The sequence below is a fragment of the Erinaceus europaeus genome, chromosome 16 (assembly GCF_950295315.1).
Source record: "Erinaceus europaeus chromosome 16, mEriEur2.1, whole genome shotgun sequence".
Lineage (NCBI taxonomy): Eukaryota > Metazoa > Chordata > Mammalia > Eulipotyphla > Erinaceidae > Erinaceus > Erinaceus europaeus.
The window spans coordinates 25,354,273-25,375,842 of NC_080177.1; the positions used below are offsets into that span (position 1 = coordinate 25,354,273).

The 21,570-nt window shown below is 43.9% G+C and overlaps 1 protein-coding gene across 1 annotated transcript in view; it reads right to left on the minus strand.

Annotated features, from left to right (window-relative positions):
• The window catches only part of ARG2 (arginase 2), a 33,312-nt gene extending 19,745 nt beyond the window's left edge, over positions 1 to 13,567 (minus strand). The window contains exons 1-2 of the mRNA XM_060174772.1: positions 13,389 to 13,567; positions 12,417 to 12,489 (exon numbers count right to left, since the gene is read on the minus strand). Of these exons, the coding sequence (XP_060030755.1) occupies positions 12,417 to 12,489; positions 13,389 to 13,499 (184 nt within the window). The 5' untranslated portion in view covers positions 13,500 to 13,567. The remainder of the gene's footprint in view (positions 1 to 12,416; positions 12,490 to 13,388) is intronic.
• Between the last annotated feature and the right edge of the window lie 8,003 nt (positions 13,568 to 21,570).

The following is a 21,570-nucleotide window of genomic DNA, read 5'->3' on the forward strand; positions in this document are numbered from 1 at the left end:
ACAACAACAATAAAAAACAAGGGCAACAAAAAGGGAAAATAAATTAAAAAAAAGAAAGTAAAGGATAGCTGATTTCACTCATATGTAGAATATAGAGAACTGAAACACATTACCTTGAAAAAAAAAAAAGTCAACCCATATCTAAGACCTTGGGAGAACTATGATGGGTAGAGGCACAGAATTCTGGTGGTGAAAATGGTATAGGACTATACCCCTATTATCTTACATTCTTGTAAATCACTAGTAACAATACAAAAAAAGGGGGGGAGTCAGGCTGTAGCACAGGTGGTGCAAAGCGCAAGGACCAGCGTTAAGGATCCCGGTTCAAGCCCTGGCTCCCCACCTGCAGGGGAGTCACTTTACAGGCGGTGAAGCAGGTCTGCAGGTGTCTATCTTTCTCTCCATCTCTCTGTCTTCCCCTCCTCTCTCCATTTCTCTCTGCCCTATCCAACAATGATGACAACAATAATAATAACCATAACAATAAAACAAGGGCAACAAAAGGGAATAAATAAATATTTAAAAATACTTTAAAATTTAATTAAAAAGGGGAAAAATTAAAGGTGGTAACAGTGGGTCACATGCATGATAAACACAAAGGAAAGAATCTCTGTTCTCTAGTCTCTGTTTAGAAGATTCAAGATGTCTACCTTCAGTTTCTAAGCTTGTCTTACCTTACACAATGTTAAGAAATGCTGAGCTAAAAAGAAAAGTCTCACCATGCTAAAAATTACATGTTAGTTCAAGTGGATGAGGTATCATTGTGGTTTTTCTCCCCCTCCCATCCCTTTTTCCTTTTTCTTAAACCTGATGATGTAACTTCAGACTTCCCCAAACCTGTTTGTAATATGACTGTGTCTTTTGGTAAACATAAGATTTTAACAGGAAGCAGCAAACAAATAAAAGTGCAGTGACTTCTATTGATATGATTCTTAAAAGAGTCCAGCTCTCATACACAACTATATTCCCTGTAAAATATAAAGGCAAAACTAGTTACATCCAGAGACACCAATTTACTGAAAGCCCTAACCACACTGCCACAACACCCAGCTGTGATTCAATGCTTGGCTCATACAGGAAGATATTTTTTGTTTTTTTGCCACCAGGGTTAACACTGGGGATCCATTCCTGAATGATGAGTTCACTACTCCACTCCTGACAGTCTTTTTTTTTTTTTTTTTAAGAAAGGATTAATTAACAAAACCATAGGGTAGGAGGGGTACAACTCCACACAATTCCCACCACCCAATCTCCATATCCCACCCCCTCCCCTGAGGGCTTTCCCATTCTCTATCCCTCTGGGAGCATGGACCCAGGGTCATTGTGGGTTGTAGAAGGTGGAAGGTCTGGCTTCTGTAATTGCTTCCCCACTGAACATGGGCGTTGACTGGTCGGTCCATACTCCCAGTCTGCCTCTCTCTTTCCCTAGCAGGGTGGGTCTCTGGGGAAGTGGAGCTCCAGTATACATTGGTGGGGTCTTCAGTCCAGGGAAGCCTGGCCGGCATCCTGATGACATCTGGTTTTTTTCATTTTTTTAGCCAGAAAGAAATGAATGGGGGGGTGGGAAGGACAGAGAAAGAGAGAGGAAAGAGAGACTTGTAGCACTGCTCCACTGATCATCAAGTTTTCCCTCTGCAGATGAGGACTGGGGCCTTGAACCTAGGGCCTCAACACACAGAAGTATGTACCCTACCAAGTGTGCCACCCCACAACCCCCGGAAGCTGTTTTCTATCCCTTTGCATATTCAGTGGTTCTAGCCTCTCGATAGCAGAAGAAGCAAGGAAGATTCTTCTTTTCCAATATTAATATAACTTCAGTATGAAAGTCATTTGATTATTAATAGAGAGGAATAAGTAAATTCATCAGTTAAACTATTTAAACCAGCCACAGTAATCCGTTAGGTTTTGAGCCTCTGAACTGTGTTATTTGGGATATTAAGGGAATAAAGTCACTGATCTAAAATAATTGGAGATCAGCCTCGCATACAACAGTCACTATTAACTCACAGAGCTCCTGGTTCTGAACACAAATATGTTTCCACAAAAGCGGGTAATCACTGCTCATTCCCACCTGCTAACATTTAGCTTGAATAAATGTTATCAACTAGTAGCCAAATAACTTGTAAGGATCCAAGGATTAGCTGTATGTGACAGTTATCCTTTGAATCACATATTCTTAAGAAAAATATAGGAAACTGGGGCCAGCAGTGGCACACAGGGTTGAGAGCCCACTTTACTATGTGCAAGGACCCAGGTTCAAGTTCCAAGTCCCCACCTGCAGGGGGGAAGTATCAAGAATGGTGAAGCAGTGCTGCAGGTGTCTCTCTTTTCCTCTCCCTCTCTATCCCCCTCCCCTCTCAATTTCCCTCTGTCCTATCAAATTAAATAAATAATTTGAAGTAATTTTTTTTAACTAGGAAACTACGTAACCTCTGAGGAGCAGACCATTTTGAGGGGACACCCACCAGTCATAATGTGAGTGGAGTTACAGGATGCTTTGCCTCTTCTTTTCACCAAAAACTCAGCAGTGTGCCTGGCACTGTGCTAGCTCTCAAAAGGGAGGCAGAGAAGGTGAACACTGCTGCCTTCAAGGAGTGAAAAGCCGGGGGAGCAGACAGGAGGGGGAAGCAAAGGCCAGAGTCAAGTACAAGGAGCAGAGGCAGCTGGACACAGGGTCCAGTAGGAACAGAAGAAGGTACTGAGTCAGGAAAGCTTCTTAGAAGAGCCAGTGGCTGGGGGCCGGGTGGTGGCGCACCTGGTTGAGCACATGTTACAGTGCGCTAGGACCCAGGTTCAAGCCCCTGACCCCCACCTGCAGGGGGAAAGCTTTGCAAATGGTGAAGCAAGGCTGCAGGTGTCTCTCTTTCCCTCTCTATCACCCCCTTTCCTCTTGATTTCTGGCTGTCTTTATCCAATAAATGAATAAAGATAATTTTTAAAAAAAGAGGCTGTAGCTGTATCTTAATGGGATTAGCCAGGAGTAAAAGAAAGGCTTACCATATAAGAGGAGTCAGGCGGTAGCGCAGCAGGTTAAGCGCAGGTGGCTTTAAGCGTAAGGACCAGCGTAAGAATCCCCCGGTTCCAACCCCTGCCTCCCACCTGCAGGGGAGTCGCTTCACAAGCTGTGAAGCAGGTCTGCAGGTGTCTATCTTTCTCTCCCCCTCTCTGTCTTCCCCTCCTCTCTCCATTTCTCTCTGTCCTATCCAACAACAATAAAACAACAAGAGCAATAAAAGGGTGGAAAAATGGCTTCTAGTAGCAGTAGATTCATAGTGCAGGCACTGAGTCCCAGCAATAACCCTGGAGGCAAAAAAAAAAAAAATAGGCTATACGAACCCCCCCCTCTAATGTCACTGATAGCTTCTTAGAAACTGACTGTAGGTGAATGAACATAATCAGGGCTGGGAGGTAGCATAATGGTTATGCAAACTGATTTTCATGACAGCAGCTCTGAGCTCTCAGGTTCAGTCTCCAGCACCACTATAAGCCAGAGCTGAGCAGTGTTCTGGTAAAATAAAATGAAACAAAATAGACATAACAGATCAAGTTTCACTGCTAGCTAACTGATAGAAACAAGTAGCATATTTCTAACAAAAATAAATAAATAAATAAACTCCCTAAATAAAGACCAATAACACTTTTAATAGTTAATCAAGAACTGGCACTCACTCAGTTTTCAACTTGCTTACTCTGGTTCAGGGTGATGGGTGCTGGAGCATGCCCCCAAAGCTAAAGCTGGGATAAACCTATATTGGGCAGGACCCACTTCCACAGGGAGCACCAAACTGCTACCCTCACATTCAGACTAGACAATTCAGACATGCCAGGTAGCCTCACACATACCTTTGGGATTGGAGAGGAAACCAAGAAAGCCAACACAGACAGTACCTTTGGCAGGGGTCAGTTTTCCTCATCAGTTTGATAACAAAATAATACTGAGCAAGGGGCCAGGTGGTGGCACACCTGATTAAGCACACACAGTAAGAAGCTTGATAACCCTGATCCCAGTTAGAGCCCCTGGCTCCTCACCTGCAGGGGGACATTGCTTCACAAGTGGTGAAGCAGATCTGTAGGTGTCTGTCTGTCTTTCTTCCTCCCTCTCTATCTCTCCGACCTCTCTCAATTTTTCTCTGTCCTACCAAAAAAAAAAAAAAAAAAAAAAAAGGCCATTGGAGCAGTGGATTTGTAGTGCAGGCTCTGAGCCCCAGCAATAACCCTGGAGGCAAATAATAACAGCAACAACAACAATAACAGTACTGAGCAAAACGACTTTATGATTCTGCTATAACATCGTTAGCTATACAGAATAATTACCCTAAACCCAGGTTCCATGGAAGAGTGTGGGGAGGGGGTAGGAGATAGTTCACCCAATAGGGTACACACATCGCCATGTTACAAGGACCTGGGTTCAAGCCTCCCACACCACATGGAAGCACCTGCACAGGGGAAGCTTCTCAAGCGGTGTTGTGTATTTCCTTCTCTGTCTCTCTGCCTCTTTCCATCTAAGATTGAAAGGAGGAAGGAGGCAGGTGGTGGAGCACCTGGTTGAGTGCATGTATTACCTACCATACACAGAGACCCAGGTTCAAACCCCTCTCCCCACAAGCAGGGCAATAAGCTTAATGAGTGGTGAAGCAGTGTTTTGGTGTCTCTCTCTCCCTATCACTCCTTTCCTCTCAATTTCTGTTTCTAACTAATTATTAAATGTTAAAAAAGGGGGGAGTCAGGCAGTAGCACAGCGAGCGGGTTAAGCGCAGGTAGCGCAAAGCACAAGGACTGGCATGAGGATCCCCACCTGCAGGGGAGTCACTTTACAGGCGGTGAAGCAGGTCTGCAGGTGTCTATCTTTCTCTCCCCCTCTCTGTCTTCGCCTCCTCTCTCCATTTCTCTCTGTCCTATCCAACAACGTCAACAACAATAATACCTACAACAACAATAAAACAACAAGGGCAACAAAAGGGACTAAATAAATAATTTAAAAAAAAAAAGACAAGGAAGAGGAAAAAGTCCCCAAGGAACAGAAGAGACACATAGGCATGGACCCTGGCAGAAAAAAAAAAAAAAGGAGGAGGAAGAGGTGGAGGAGGAGGAGGAGAAGGAGAAGAAGAAGAAGCAGAAGCAGAAGCAGAAGCAGCAGCAGCCAAGGCAAGATGGGGAGTACCTTCATATTAAATACAGGAGGGAGCTGCTAACCTCTTCAAATAAGGAGTGACAGTTCTATGCTGTGGATCTAGTGCTCTGGTGGCCTGCAGAAAATGAACTGACAGAAAGAAGAGCAACTCCATAGGAAACCTGCAAAGATAAGGCAAGTGGAAGAGAAGTGGACAGATGCCAGCAATACTTAGAAGGGGCGTGTACCAGACACAGGTCTACCCTCTAGCTTCCTGGCAGGCATAGAGATCCTGCTAGAGATCAGACACAGAGGAAGGGTTTGAAGAAGGTTTGTATAGGTTGGCAGTGAGCTGTTAGATGTTACCTGTTGAAAATACATGGAGACAAAACTTAATGGATTGATTCTGGGCAATTATTCAATGATCAATAACGTGCAATTCTAATGAAGCATATACTGCCACTGAAAAAGCAGAACTGCCAGAAAGGAGGTGAGGTGGGGAAAGAGAAAGAACTTGAAACAGAACAAGGAACTAGATCCAATTACCAGTTCACAGGAAATACTGAGGACAAAAGGATGCCCTGGGGATGTGATGTGTCAAATCCAAACAGGCTGCAAACAAATGACCTAGTTCCACCTACAAATAAAGCACCAGGAGGAAGTGAAGAAAAATCAGGAGGCAGAAAAGACAGACATCAGTACAGATGCCGTGGATCCCAACCCAAAACAAACTGCAGACAATAACAAGATGTGTGAGTTCATCAGGTGGCATAAACACTAACTGGTGTAAGGGCACATCCAAATCGGAAATACTTATTTTTGTCTTGTTGAAAATAAGGAGAAGAATGTGGTCTGAGAGATGATCTACACGGTGGATCCAGCAATGACGACATCAATAACAACAATAATAACTACAAAACAATGAGGAAAAAAAAGGGCAACAAAAGGGAAAAATAAATATTTTTTAAAAATTTTAAAAAAAGAAGTACAGATATATATTTTTTAAAAGCTCAGAGAAAGATTTTTATGCAAAGGAGAAACAGACTTGAAAGGTCACTCTGGTGGCAATGGTGACGGTTAAATGAAGATGAAGACAAAACTTGGGGGACAAAACTTGGGGGCCAGGCAGTGGCGCACCTGCTTAAACACACATATTACAGTGTGCAAGAACCCAGGTTCAAACCCCCGGTCCCCACCTGTAGGGGGGAAAAAATCACAAGTGGTGAAGCAGGGCTGCAGACATCTCTCTGTTTCTTTCCCTCTTTATCTTCTCCTCATAAATAAACAGTAAAGAAATTGGGCCCAAGAAAGTGGGCTCAGTGGTATGCCACATGCATTGTACAAAGTTATCACCAGAATGGAATTAAAGCAGTAGCATTTTGGAGAAGAATACCAATTAAGACTTGCACACTGGATGCTGGAGACTGAACTCAGGAGCTCATGCTTTTAAGTCCAGAGCTCTAATAACTGTGCCACCACCCAGGCCACCAATTAAGATTTCTATAAGAGGCTGGATGGTGGCACACTCGGCTGAGTAAACTTGTTACAGTGCACAAAGACCTGGGTTCGAGCCCCCAGTCCACACCTGCAGGGAGGAGTCTTTGCAAGTGATGAAGCAGTGCTGCAGGTGCCTGCCTGTCTCTCTCTCTCCTCCTCCTCTTTATTAGTGGGTAGAGACAGAGAGAAATTGAGAGGGGAGGGGGAGGTAGAGAGGGAAAGAGACAGAGAGACCCCTGTAGCTCTGCTTCACCACTTGTGAAGCTTTACCCTTGCAGGTGGGGACCAGGGGCTCGGACCCAGGGCTTTGCGCACTGTAGGTAGTGTGTACACTTAGCCAGGTGCGCCGCGGCCTGGCCCCTCTCTCCTTCTTCTCTGTCTCCCCTCCCTCCCACACCTCAGGTTCTCTCTGTCTTGATCCAACAAATGACTAAATACAAGTTTAAAAAGATTTATATATTTTAAAAAATACTTCCATGAGTTGTAGATTTAAAGTAGGGGCAAGAATTATAATGGCTTTAGTGTTTGAACACTAGATAATGAATGACAGTGTGAGACAATGGAAGACAATAGGATACGCAGATTTGAAGATAATTTGTTTCACAACTCTAGCCATCTGGGGCCTGGCGGTGGTGCAGCCAGTTGAGCACACATATTACAATGTGTAAGGATCCCTGGTTCAGGTTCCTGGTCCCCACCCTTGGAGGGTGAGGGAAGGAAGTTCACAAGTGATAAAGCAGTGCTGCAGGCTTCTCCTCTCCTCTCCTCTCCTCTCCTCTCCTCTCCTCTCCTCTCCTCTCCTCTCCTCTCCTCTCCTTTCCTCTCTCTCTCTCCTTATGTTCCCTTCCCTCTCAATTTCTCTCTATCTCGTCAAAATAAGTTAAATTTAAAAATGAAAGATATGTCAAAAATACTTCCAATAAAAATAACTGAAATATCACATCTCTGAGAGTGTGATAAAGCAACTAAGAACAAAACTGAGGAAAAGGCAAGACATTTTAGAAGGAGAAAGGTTGAAGCTTTAATAGTGAAGTAGGAGCAAATATATATATACATATATATGTATATATGTATATATATTACTGTAGGAGTAATATAGATATTACTGGGTATGGAGAAAGAAAAATTGAGAGGGGAGGGGAGATAGGGAGGGAAAGAGAGACACCTGCAGCCTGCTTCACCACTTGTGAAGCTTCCCCCCAGCAGGTGGGGACCTAGGGCTTAAACCCAGGTCCTCGAGTATTGTATGTGTGTGTGCGCTTAACCAGATGCACCACCACCTGGCCCCATGGCTAACATTCTCTACCAGACAATTAGACAAATACAGGGTTCTTGAATACACACCATCCATCTGTTCTGAATGAACAGTTCAAACCTCAGAATATTATGTTTAAACAAGTACCTCAGGCTCTGTCAGCAGTGCTTGTTGAAGCAGACCAGATTCTTGATTCTCTAAGGGACTTCTGTTTGCTAGCTGATAGAACACCCAATGAAATAGAAAGAATAAATGTCCCTAAGCCTAGTTGAGAGAATCCAAGATAGCTTCCAAATGACTTCCTGAATTCTGCAATTGGGTCTGGTCACTGATTTAAGATAATAGCTTCAGTGGCCAATGCCACTTCAATACCACAGCTGAGTCACATTACTGTTAACTACAATAATACCTTTCCCTGTTTATTCCTAGCTTTACAAGTACTGTTCCAGAAGAAAAACTGGCCAATCACCATGGCTAACAGGAAGTAACCAGCATCAAAAGCAGAGCTACTGCATCTGTACCTTCCCAGAGTCATTGCCTCTTTATGTCTCTTAGGCTCTCTTTACATACAAAGTGGTGACCTCAGAGAGGAAACTATTGTGTGTTCTCACTAAGCCCAGACAAAGAGAAAAACAAGCCCCATCACTAAATTAAATATGGTCAAGAGGACAGGAGTTTAACTGATGCCATGGCAACACCAGCAACTTCTGATATCAGAGCAGAAGGCAGGAAACAAAGGGATTTGTAAGAGTTGTAGCTCTCCATGCATCTTCTCTTCCTTGAAAAATTGCTGTTTATTTAAAGCGCTTGGAGGACTGATTCTGGTGTGGTTTGGGAACACAGCAGTTAAAAATTCTTTTAGTACATTTCCCCCAATATATTCTGGAGATCAGTCAAAACCACATGCTGGAAATCAGCTGTGTGCCACACTTTCATTAATATGCAATGAGATTCTATTTTCAGGCTGCTGGTGACATTAGGCTATCTACCAGCTATAGGGTAAGGACATAAATTATAAACCTTGGGAACAAATGAAAGGACCAAATGAACTGACACTTCAACCATCACTTTGGGCTATAAATTGACAGAGGAAATATTAAAAGGAATGAATGGTATAAAAGGGAGAATGGCTTTCCCAGGTTTGAATGGGAAAATACCAGAAGTGGCTGACAGGAAAGGAGGTCCACAGTGTCCAGATAAGAGAAGTCACTGCATATCTACACTGTCCCCTCACTCAGCAGCTTCAGCTGAGTCTTCCAAATGCCTCCTATAGAAGTGGCTGAAACTCAATCTTGTCAGTGTCCTAAGGAGGAATCAAAAAATCAGCAGGCAATTTGAGCAAGTGCCTGGACCAGTTTATTAGAGGGGCTGCAAATATTTATCCAACATGTTAAAAAAAAAAAATAGTAGCAGAGATGGCATTTTTCAAATGCTTTTTTAAAAAAAGGCAAAGTTGCAGACACCTATCGTGATGAGGTAAATTCTACCCAGGTGTCAAGAATTGTATTGTAAACCATTAATCTCCCATTAAAATGGTAAAGTAAATAAATGTCAATACCTTTAAATAAAATAAAGTATGAAGTGTAAACAAAATAAAAAAATTTTAGGGGGAGTCGGGTGGTATCACAGCAGGTGGCGCAAAGCGCAAGGACCGGCGTAAGGATCCGAGTTCGAGCCCCTGGCTCCCCACCTGCAGGGGAGTCGCTTCATAGGTGGTGAAGCAGGTCTGCAGGTATCTTTCTCTCCTCCTCTCTGTCTTCCCCTCCTCTCTCCATTTCTCTCTGTCCTTTCTGGCAACAACATCAATAACAACAATAATAATAACCACAACAGTGATAAAAACAACAAAGGCAACAAAAAAAGGAAAATAAATAAATAAATAAAACATTAAAAAAAATTTAAAGGCAAAGTTTGTAAACTGATTTAAAGGGATAGTATCCTCACATAGAAACAGGAATAAACCTCTTTTTTATTAGCTAATTTATGGCTCATTAAGACTAAGCCTACCAGTTTATCTTTCAGCTTTGGCAATGAATGTAAACATTTATTAAAAATAATTAGGGAGAAACTGCAATTATTAACAGAACAGCATTCAACCCCAAAACACTGTAATACCCATATGTGGTTGGACCATATGAACACTACTCACCTCAAGATTTCATTATTTTTTCTGTGTTCTGAAAGATGACTGGAATAGATTCAATGATTTCAAATAACAGATAGAGAGGGGACTGGTAGTTCATCTAGATTCTTATTATCTCCAGGATCTACAGTTCCTTGCTACAACTCCTTTGGTACATACAGCTCCAAAAACAGATGGGCAAATAATCCTAATATAAATGGAGGAACTATCCTTGAGCAGCAGCTCGTTACATGTGGATTAGATAGAAAGAAGAACCAGTCAAAGTTTCTGCTTAGTCACTAAAGGAAGAGTTTGCGAGTGCCATGTAAATGGCATTTATCTTTGGCTCAGACTTCTGGCTCTGTGAGTTTAGAGTGCTACCCTACTTACAAGGCTGCATGACATTTCTGGAGAGCTTGTGAAATCTGGGTGCCGGGATACCATCTCAGGGTCAATATGGCAATAAACCTTTAAGTCTTCTATGGAGGTGCCCAAGAATGTACTTTTTTTCTCAAGTAACCAAAGTGATTTTCAATCCTTTTTGATTGAAAATCAATTTTCAAAGAAAATCTGAAAGATAAGGGGCTGGGTGGTGGCTCACCTGGTTAAGTGTACATAGTTCTAAGGGCAAGGACCTGCACAAGGGTCCAGGTTTGAGCCCCCAGCTCTTCCCACCTGCAGGGGGGATGATACACAAGTGGCAAAGCAGTTCTGCAGGTGTCTATCTTTCTCTCTGTCCTATCCAATAAATCAAAAAAATCTTCAAGCCCCCAGCTCCCCACCTGCAGGGGAGTCACTTCACAAGTGGTGAAGCAGGTCTGCAGGTGTCTATCTTTCTCTCCCCCTCTGTCTTCCCCTCCTCTCTCCGTTTCTCTCTGTCCTCTCCAACAACGACAACAGCAATAACAACTACAGCAATAAAACAACAAGGGCAACAAAAGGATAAATAAATATTTTTAAAAATTATCTTTGAAAGAAATCCCCTCAACTTGGATCAACAATGGTAGAGAATGTTCCATCCTCCCTTCGGAGGATGGACAACATACTCTATGCTACACCTGAGGGAGATGGGTCGATATTGGGGCAGCCTGGAATGTTCCTACTCATGACCACAGAGTGAGCTCTGTGAGCTCAGATCTACAGGGATGCAGAGGTCACATAGGCTCCTAAGCTGAATATGGACCCCAGATCACATCAAATCAATGGGGTTTACAGTCAAAAATATTTATACCCCTTTCCCATATTAGGGAGCTACTCTCTTCCCTGATCCAGCTTTCTGGTCCTTTTTCCAACCATGACAGCATCTCCCCAGACAATAACTTGGATGCACCTACATATCAGATTTCAGGCTCAGGGGAAAAAAGAAAAAAAAAAAAAAAACTAGTATAGCCACAGGCCCTTTGGAATACAACTAAAATATGTCCACTAGCTATCTACAAAACAGAGTACCCCCCCAACTCATCTGCACTATTACAGCCTTAAAGTTCATGATTGTTCAACTATTTGTTTGGTTTTGTATGTTAACTTTCTTTTCAACCACCAGGTTCCAGATGCCAACCAGACTTTCCTGGACAGACAACCCCACCAATGTGTCCTGGAGCTCTGCTTTCTCAGAGCCCTTCCCCACTAGAGAAAGAGAGAGAGAGGCTGGAAGTATGGATCAACCTGTCAATGCCCATGTTCATCAGGGAAGCAATTACAGAAGCCAGACCTTCCACCTTCTACATCCCACGATGACCTTGGGTCCATGCTACCAGAGTGTTAAAGAATAGGAAAGCTATCAGCGGAGGGAGTGGGATACAGAGTTCTGGTGGTGGGAACTGTGCGAAGTTGTACCCCTCTTATCCTATGGTTTAGTCAATGTTTCCTTTTCTATAGATAAAAAATTGAAAAAATCGCCAACAGGAGCAGTGAATTCATAGTGCTAGCACCAAGCCCCAGTGACAACCCTGAAGTCAAAAGAAAAAAAAATCTGAAAGATGCTAATCTAAGGTCCGTTTACAATAAGGCATGTGTACTCTGAGAAGGAAATAAAAGAGAGGAAATTGCCTAGACCCATGATTCATCATGTTAAGACTGAAGTTAGGAAAGAGGATTTTTAGGGGAAAAGACTGACTGTGCAGCTAGACTAGTTAAGATTCTCAGCACTCCTTACAGTCACTAGCTGCTTCTCACTGATCCTCCCTCCCTCCACCTCATCAGTACATTGCATCAGTACATTGCCCTCATCAGTACATTGCCCTCATCAGTACATTGCATCAGTACATTGCCCTGAGGACTTTTTGGTAGATCTTAAGCTGAAGAGGAAATTCAGAGGACAGGAGATGCTTCCCAGGAACACAACTGACATTGGACAGCTCTTGGATAGAAGGGATTAGATTCTGAACTGACCTATGGCCAGTTCTCACAAACTTTAAAAGCAAGCCACTTACCCAAAGCAGAGAGTCTTTTCATCAGGCCAGCTTCCCTTACTGCGGCTGGACCATGTTCCACTCCTCTTCTTTTCTGTCACACGAATTGCAGTTAGATGTGAATAATTCAGACCACATTAGTACATTAAAAAATAAAGAGACCAGGAGGGGGTAGGTAGCATAACGGTTATGCAAAGAGACTCTCATGCCTGAGGCTTTAAAACCTCAGGTTCAATCCCCTGTACCACCATAAACTACAGCTGAGCAGTGCTTTGTTAAAAAAAAAAAAAAGAGAGAGAGAGAGAGAGAAACCCGCTATACCATGTTTCCATCAGTTTCCTTTGTAACAGCACTAGCCCTGAGGTCTGGTCAGTTACAACTCTTGCAACGGAGGGGGAAAAACAATAATCACTGGACTCAAACCAATCCATCTCCTAAGCCCCTCATTATGGGAAGGGCTGAACCGAGGTCAAGACAGGCAAAGGTGCAGAGCCCGGCTCTGGTGTCCGGGTGGTGGTGCACGTCGCTGGCCAGTGAGCTTTCAGACACTGCAGGTTTCTTTCATTGAAAAGAGAACAAAACAAGCCCTCCCGCCCTCCGCCGCTAGAGAAGGCAGCGCCAATTTCCTTCTCTGTTTCTGAATCCTCCTCCTGAGAACGAACCCTCGCGCCCCAAATCCTCGGTGGCTCTCTCTAGCCTCCTGTCCCTCCCTGGCTTCTCCCCCTCCATCGCCCGGAGCGGGACCCTCCACCACTTTCTCGCGCCTCCTGGGCCGCAGACGCCCGCCAGCTCCCTGCCCCCTACCTGCCCCCATCCAGGATCCAGAATCCAGAATCCGTCTCCTCGCGGCGGCGGGGGAGGGGGGGGAGTGGAGAGACCCCACTTGCAGTCCACCGCAAGAACGTCCTCGCCTCCCTTTCCTCTCATCCTATCCCTGCTTTCTCCAGATTTGGGGGTGGGGTGGGTTTGGGGAGATTTTTCCTTATTTCTCACCTGTCCCCTTGAGAATGGGGCTCCAATCACCGCCACAGAGTGAACGGACTTCTTTAGAAAGGAATGCACTTGCGTCCGCAGGAGACGCGAGAGGTTGCTCCGGAGAGACATGATGGACAGAGCGGGATGTAGACTGGTCCGGCTGCTACCCTCCGACTTGCCGCTTTAAATGAGCGCCGCCGCCGATCGCCGCGCCTACCTACCGCACGAGGGCAGCGCCGCCCCGTGACGTCACTGTCACTGACCCCGCCCCCACCGCTCCGGCCCCCAACCAGCCCCCAGCACACCTCCGCAGGCCCCGCCCACCTCTGTGTCACGGCATCCCGGCCCCGGCTCTCCTCCGCGGGACCCGCCCGGGTGGTTCAGGCTCTCACCGCACTGCCAGGGTCTGGCTAAGTCAGAGCGCGGTGATGGACAGGTGTGCCTCTTCCGTGCAGCCGCGGGCGCCCTTCAAGTTCGCTGGCTGATGCTGACCGATAGGGTTCACACGCAGGCACATCCGGCAGAGGCCAACCCAAAGGCAGGGCAGGCAGGGCCAGGTCTGACCTCCTGGGAGTGCCCCGCCAAGGCCAAGCCCGCTTTCTCTGCTCTGTCCCATCTCAGAGCTCAAGGTCCAAGAAACATGCTCATTCTACCTTCGGGCGTCCAGAGGTAGATCAAATGCAGATTAAAATCCTCTGGGCAGCTCTCTGGTTCTCCCTAATTAATAATAATAATAATAATAAAACAGAGCACTGCTCAGTTCTGCTTAAGGTAGTACCTTGGAGCACTAGAATTTGTATGTATGCATTTATTTGTTTATTTATTTATTATTTTACCAGAGCACTCTACTCAGCTCTGGCTTTTGGTGTTATGAGGGGATATTGAATCTGGGACTTGGAGCCTCAGGCATGAAAGGCTCTTTGCAGAACCATTATGCTGTCTCCCCGCCTTTTTAATTAATTTTTTTTTTAATTTTAATGAGAGGAAGACAGACCAGAGTACGATTCAGCTCTGGCTTATGGAGATATAGGGGACTGAACTTTGAACTTGTACTCTTTAATAACATAGCTCTAGGACCCTTCCTCGGGTTCAAACCAGCTTATTCTACTTTCCTTCTTTCTAAGAGGGCCTTTAGATTCTGCCTTTTTAAGTTAGCTGACATACACATTTGGACAATTTGCTGAAAGTGTGTGGGTGGTGGTGGTTTTGATAAGTACTGATGAGGAGGACTGGGAGCTACCTCACCAGGTAAAGCCTTACCATGCAAGAAGCCCAGCTTTGAGCCCTGGTTTTTACATGAGGGCATCAAGGGCACTGGGCAAAGCTACATGGTGGTGGAGCAGCGCTGTGGTGTCCCTCCCCTGCACACCACCTAAAATAATGAGTAAATAGTCAACCCCAGGACCAGCAGAAATAGGCACAAGACCTATTTGTTTTGGTGGTGTTTGCCAATTTCTATGGTATAGGTATTCCACCATGACTTATTTCAAGTTGCCATTGTGATGTCACTGAATGTGGAGCTGGGAAAAAGTACTCATTGTAATCTTCCTTCCTTCCTTCCTTCCTTCCTTCTGCCCTTCCTTCCTTTCTTCTTATTTTTTAACCAGAGTACTGTTCAGCTCTGGCATATGGTGGTGTGGAAGGTTGAACCTGAGATTTTGGAGCCAACCTCAGGTGTAAAAGTGGCTTTGTATAACTATTTTGCTATCTAACCCCGCCCCTTCCTCTCTTTCCTGCTTTTTTTTTTTTTTTTTTTTTTTTTGCCACCGAGATTGTTGTTGGGACTTGGTCCTGGCACTATGAACCCACTGCTCTAGTGGGTTTTTTTTTTTTCTTTGCTTTCTATTTTACTGGATAGGACAGGACCAAGAAATTGAGAAGAGATGGGGAGATAGGGAGAGAGAAAGACACCTGCAGATCTGTTTCACCATTTGTGAAGCATCAGCCCTGCTGGTGGGAAACAGGTCCTCAAACCCAGGGCCTTTGAGCAGGGTACTATGCATGTTTAACCTGGTGTGCCACCACCTGGTCTCCTCACTATAATATTTCCATCATACAGATACAGTCAACATATATAACCTCAAGAACATACGTAGGGGCTGGATGATAGCACACCTGGCTGAGAGCACACGTTACAATGCATAAAATGACTTGGTTGTTTTTTTTCAAAGACTCATGTTTAAGCCCTCTCAGTCTCCACCTGCAGAGAGAACACTTCATGAGTGGTGAAGCAGTACTGCAGGCATTTCTCTTTCTTTTTTTTTTTTTTTAATATTTATTTTCCCTTTTGTTGCCCTTTTTTGTTTTAAATATTTATTTCCTTTTTGCTGCCCTTGTTTTTGTTGTTGTTGTTGTAGTTATTACTGTTGTTATTGATGTCGTTGCTGTTAGATAGGACAGAGAGGAATGGTGAGGGAAGGGGAAGACAGAGAAGGGGAGAGAAAGACAGACACCTGCAGACCTGCTTCACTGCCTGTGAAGTGACTCCCCTGCAGGTGGGGATCTGGGGGCTCGAACTTGGATCCTTATGCCAGTCTTTGCGCTTTGTGCCACGTGTGCTTAACTCGCTACGCTACCACCCGACTCCCTTCTCTTTCTTTCTTAAAAAATAATTTTATGTATCTATTTACCTGATAGGACAGATAGAAATTGAGAGGGAAGGGGGATAGAGAGGGAGAAAGAGTCAGAGACACCATCAGCTCGGCCTCACTAATTACGAAGTTTTCCACCTTCAGATGGGAACCAGAAGCTTGAACCCATGTCCTTACAAATGGTAACTTGTGCTCTTAACCAGGTGTGCTAACACCTTGACCTCTTTCTCCTTTTCTATCTCTACCTACCCTCTCAATTTCTCTCTGTCCTAGCAAGCAAATTAAGGGATTATTTTTTTAATTTTTTAAAAAATTTATTCCCTTTTGTTGCCCTTGTTGTAGTTGTTATTGATGTCATCATTGTCGGATAGGACAGAGAGAAATGGAGCGAGGAGAAGAAGACAGAGAGGGGGAGTTTCTGAAAGATAGACTCCTGCAGACCTGCTTCACCGCCTGTGAAGTGACCCTCCTGCAGGTGGGGAGCCGGGCAGAACCGGCATCCTTATGCCCGTCCTTGCGCTTTGCGCCATGTGAGATTAATCCGCTGCGCTACTGCCCGACTCCCAAGGGATTATTTTTTAAAGATTTATTTTTATTTTTTTTAATTTCTTTATTGGGGTATTAATGTTTTACATTCAACAGTAAATACAGTAGTTTGTACACGCACAACATTTCCCAGTTTTCCATGTAACAATACAACCCCCACTAGGTCCTCTGAATCCTTCTTGGGTCTGTATTCTCCCCACCCACCCACCCCAGTCTTTTACTTTGCTGCAATACGCCAATTCCAGTTAAGGTTCTACTTGTGTTTTCTTTTCTGATCTTGTTTTTCAACTTCTGCCTGAGAATGAGATCATCCCATATTCATCCTTCTGTTTCTTATTTCACTTAACATGAATTTTTCAAGGTCCATCCAAGATCCGCTGAAAACGGTGAAGTCACCATTTTTTATAGATGAGTAGTAGTCCTATATATATATATATATATATATATATATATATATATATATATATATACCACAATTTGCTCAGCCACTCATCTGTTGTTGGTAAAGATTTATTTTTATTTGTTGTTAATAGTTTGTCACAAGATTGTAAGATTACAATGTACAGTTGTCTTTTATTTTTTATTTATTTTGCCTCCAGGGTTATTGCTGGGGCTCAGCGCCTGCACTACAAATCCACTGCTCCTGGAGGCCATTTTCTCACTTCTTTTTTTGTTGTTGCCTTTGTTGTTGTTGGACAGAAAGAAATCGAGAGAGGAGGGGAAGGTATAGAGGGGGAGAGAATGACAGACACCTGCAGACCTTCTTCACTACTTGCGAGGCCACCCCCGCTGCAGGTGGGGAGCTGGGGGCTCCAACCCGGATGCTTATGCCGGATCCTTACGTGTGCTTAACCTGCTGCGCTACTGCCCAAGGGATTATTTTTAATGAGGTGGCTCAGTGGTTGAGCATGTGACTCCTGACCCTACATTAAAAAAAAAAAGAAGAAGAAATGACACAGTAGTAAAATAATTAGGCAAGGAACCAGGTGGTGGTGCACCCAGCTAAGTGCACGTAGTATCAAGTGCAAGGAAGGACCCAAACAAGGTTCCTGGTTCAAGCCCCCAGTTCCCCATGGCAAGGGGGGGGTCACTTCACAAGTGGTGAAGCAGATCTGCAGGTGTGTGTCTTTCTTTCTCCCACTCTATCTTTCTCTCCTCTCTCAATTTTCTCTGTCCTATCCAAAAAATTGAAAAAATGTCCACAAAACAGTGGATTCACAGTGCAGGCACTAGGCCCCAGCGATAACCCTGGAGGCAAAAAAAAAAAAGTAAATAAGTAAAATAATTAGGCAGTGATAAAATTTGAATGTACATCATATTTTAATATACTTAAAAGCTTTATAATTTGACTTTTGGGGCCTTTTATTATTAATTAATTAATTTTTATTATCTTTATTTATTTATTGGATAGAGACAACCAGAAATCGAGAGGGAAGGGGGCATAGAGAGGGAGAGAGACAGAGAGACACCTGCAGCACTGCTTCACCACTTGTGAAGTTTTCCCCTGCAGGTGGGGACCAGGGACTTGAACCTGGGTCCTTGCATTGTAACATGTGAGCTCAACCAGGTGCACCACCACCCGGTCCCAACTTTTTGGGCTTTTTATATGCCACATAGGAATCAACTCAAGGTCCCATATATGTGTGGTACTACCAAGTGGTTTCCAGGCCCGATTTTTACATCTGCTTCTTCTAAGAAAGAGGAATGATGACACCACATATCATCACAGTGATATGACCATGCTGTCGTGATGCCAGCAGGACCATGTACACAGTGAGGCATGTACTCTTCAGGTTGAGCTATCTCTGGCTTTGAGTATGACTTTTAACTCTCAAAACTCCTGAAAACTTAACATTAAGGTTTTGCAAGACATAACAGCAGGCTCAGTATCCCACTGTTTACTGTAAATCCAAGGGAACTCAGAAAAGTCTAAACTCAAATTCCCTTCAGGGACCACATTCCCCTTCCTGAGGACAGTGCTTGGCATATAACAGAAGCTTGGTAAATCATAAACAAACCTTCTCATGTCCTGTGGCTCCGTGGAAGCCCCTAAAGATTTCTTCTTTTTTTTTTTCCCCCTCCAGGGTGATTGCGGGGCTCGGTGCCTGCACCATGAATCCACCACTCCTGGAGGCCATTTTTTCCCCCTTTTTGCCGCCCTTGTTGTTGTAGCCTCGTTGTGTTTATTATTATTGCCATTGTTGATGTTGTTCGTTGTTGGATAGGACAGAAAGAAACGGAGAGAGGAGGGGAAGACAGAGAGGGGGAGAGAAAGATAGACACCTGCAGACCTGCTTCACCGCCTGTGAAGTGACTCCCCTGCGGGTGGGGATCCTTATGCCAGTCCCTGTTCTTTGCGCCACATATGCTTAACCCACTGCGCCACCGCCAGACCCCCCCAAAGATTTTCCTGGAGCTCTACTTGTACATATATATGATAGGGCCAAACTTGGGGGTTGGGAGATAGTTCACCTGGTAGAGCGTGCATTTTATTTGCCATACCTTCCACTATGGGGGGGGGAGGCGGTGAGCAGCAGATGGTGGAGTTGTATTGTGGTATCTCCCCTTTTCTCTCTATCTGAAGTAAAAGCAATGGGAAAATCACCTAGGGAGAAGAGAAATGGTTCATACACAAGACCTTGGTGAGCCAAACTCACCAACAACCTCTTTTATTGATGAGTATAAACTCTAGGGGGGAGAATTTTTTTATTAGTGATTAAATATTGATTTACAAAATTACAGTCAACAGGGATATTATTAACACCACTCCCACCTCCAGAGTTCTGAACCCCAAGTCCCTCCATCACAGGCTACCACAGTTCTCCCAAGGCTGCAGACATGGGTTAACCATCATCTCTACAACTATCTGTCTACAATTTGTACATAATTGCCCCCTTTTCTTCCAGGTCCAGTCCTCTCTTCCCCTCCACGCCACAGATGACCCTATCACTACAGCCAAATGTCCCTCCCCTTTCCCTCCTCTCTCTCTAGGTGCTGATTGAGCTGGAGTTCAGAGCCCTCTTATCCTCTTCCTCCTATCACTTCTCCCCCATTGGGAGTATAGATCAAGATTGGTTTTGGGGGGGAGGCAGGATTTTCCACACCAAAGCAGAAAGTTAATGATTGTGACTCATTAGAAATTTGGAGGAGTTTAGTCTCTTCTTTCTTGCTTGTAAGATCCTGAAGCCAAGAGAATAAACATAATCACCCTAAGATACAGTTAAGGCAAGGAAGGATGAGAATCAGTGATAGGGATGTGGAATGGCTTCTTCTTCTTCTTCTTCTTCTTCTTCTTCTTCTTCTTCTTCTTCTTCTTCTTCTTCTTCTCTTCCTCTTCTTCTTCTTCTTCCTCTTCTTCTTCTTCTTCTTCTTCTTCTTCTTCTTCTTCTTCTTCTTCTTCTTCTTCTTCTTCTTCTTCTTCTTCTTCTTCTTCTTCTTCTTCTTCTTCTTCTTCTTCTTCTAGCGTTTGCCCTTCTTCTGTAGCCAGTCAACAGCGTCAGGTTGAGCCTGATGTAAAGTTTCGAGACCTCCTTTGAATCTGGAGAGGTGGCAGTTGTTGACTATATGGCTTCTGTCAAGGTCCAAAAGAAACTCCAATGTGGGAGTTGGGCGGTAGTGCAATGGGTTAAGCGCATGTGGCGTAAAGCACCAAGGACCAGCATAAGGATCCTGGTTCCAGCCCCCCCCCCCGGCTCCCCACCTGCAGGGGAGTTGCTTCACAGATGATGAAGCAGATCTGCAGGTGTCTATCTTTCTCTCTCCCTCTCTGTCTTCCCCTCCTCTCTCCATTTCTTTCTGTCCTATCCAACAACGACGACAACAATAGCAACTACAATAAAACAAGGGCAACAAAGGGAATAAATAAATAAATATTAAAAAAAGAAACTCAGATGTGCAGTCTGTTTTAGTATTAGTGGAGGCTGAGGCTGCAAAACACCAGAACACTTTGTCCTTTGTTCAGGTTCCAAAGGGAAGACCAGCTTCAAGCCCTTTGTACCTGATTGATTTGGGGTCATACTCCTACTCCCTTCCTCCTTTTACATCATTTCTTCTCATCCTTCAGTATCAGTTTTGAAGTTCTTTTTACTATTTAATAGTCTTTGCAGACCCTTCAAAGTTGAGTTAGACATTAACATTACTCACAGACATTACTGAATCTTTATTATATTCCATGTACCTGTTAGACACTTGACAAATATTATTTCTCGTCATAAGGCAACGGGATTGTACATCTCGAACAGGAATTATCTGTTAATCACACAAATTTAAAAAGAAAGAAAAATAAGATGATAACTAATACTTGGAAAGGGTAAGTAATTTTTTGAAGGTTACACACCAGTTGTTCAAGAGCCAAAACCAAGGGTGCAATTCTCTTCCCATGATTCACATAATCCTCTTGACTATAATCCCCTATTTAAAGGTCATACTTTATCCTTGACAGTAGCTCCTTTGAGAGCAGGAATGGTGTCTTTCTATTATTTGATACAGTGCTTGGTGCATGAGGAGACATTCAACAGATTTGTAGTCAGTGGTTAGTAAGGGGAATGTGCATCATAAGTGAATTGAGAGAAGCCCTATCTATTTAAAATAGGAAAGTTCTGCAACCTGGGAGTCGGTGCAGTGGGTAGGGTGCTGGGACTTAAGAGCATGAGGTCCTTAGTTCTATCCTTGGCATTGCATGTATCAGAATGTGGCTCTGGTTCTCTTTTTCTCATGTTAAATAAGCAAATTAATAAATCTAAAAAAAAAAAAAAGTTCTGAGGATGTCATTACCACTCAGATGCTATATGGGACAGGGAAAATTTCATGGAATTAGCATTTTAATTGAATCTTAAGGATTTTACAGGAGAGATCTATCTATAAGATGTATTTTTTGAAAGGAGGGCAGATGGCATAATGGTTATGCAAACAGACTGTCATGCCTGAGGCTCTAAAGTCCTGGGTTCAATTCCCCACACAGTGCTCTAGAAAAAAATAAATTTTAATTTTGTTTATTCAGTATTGGATAGAGAGAAATTGAGAGGGAAAGGGGAGGTAGAGAGGGAGAGAGACAGAGACATCTG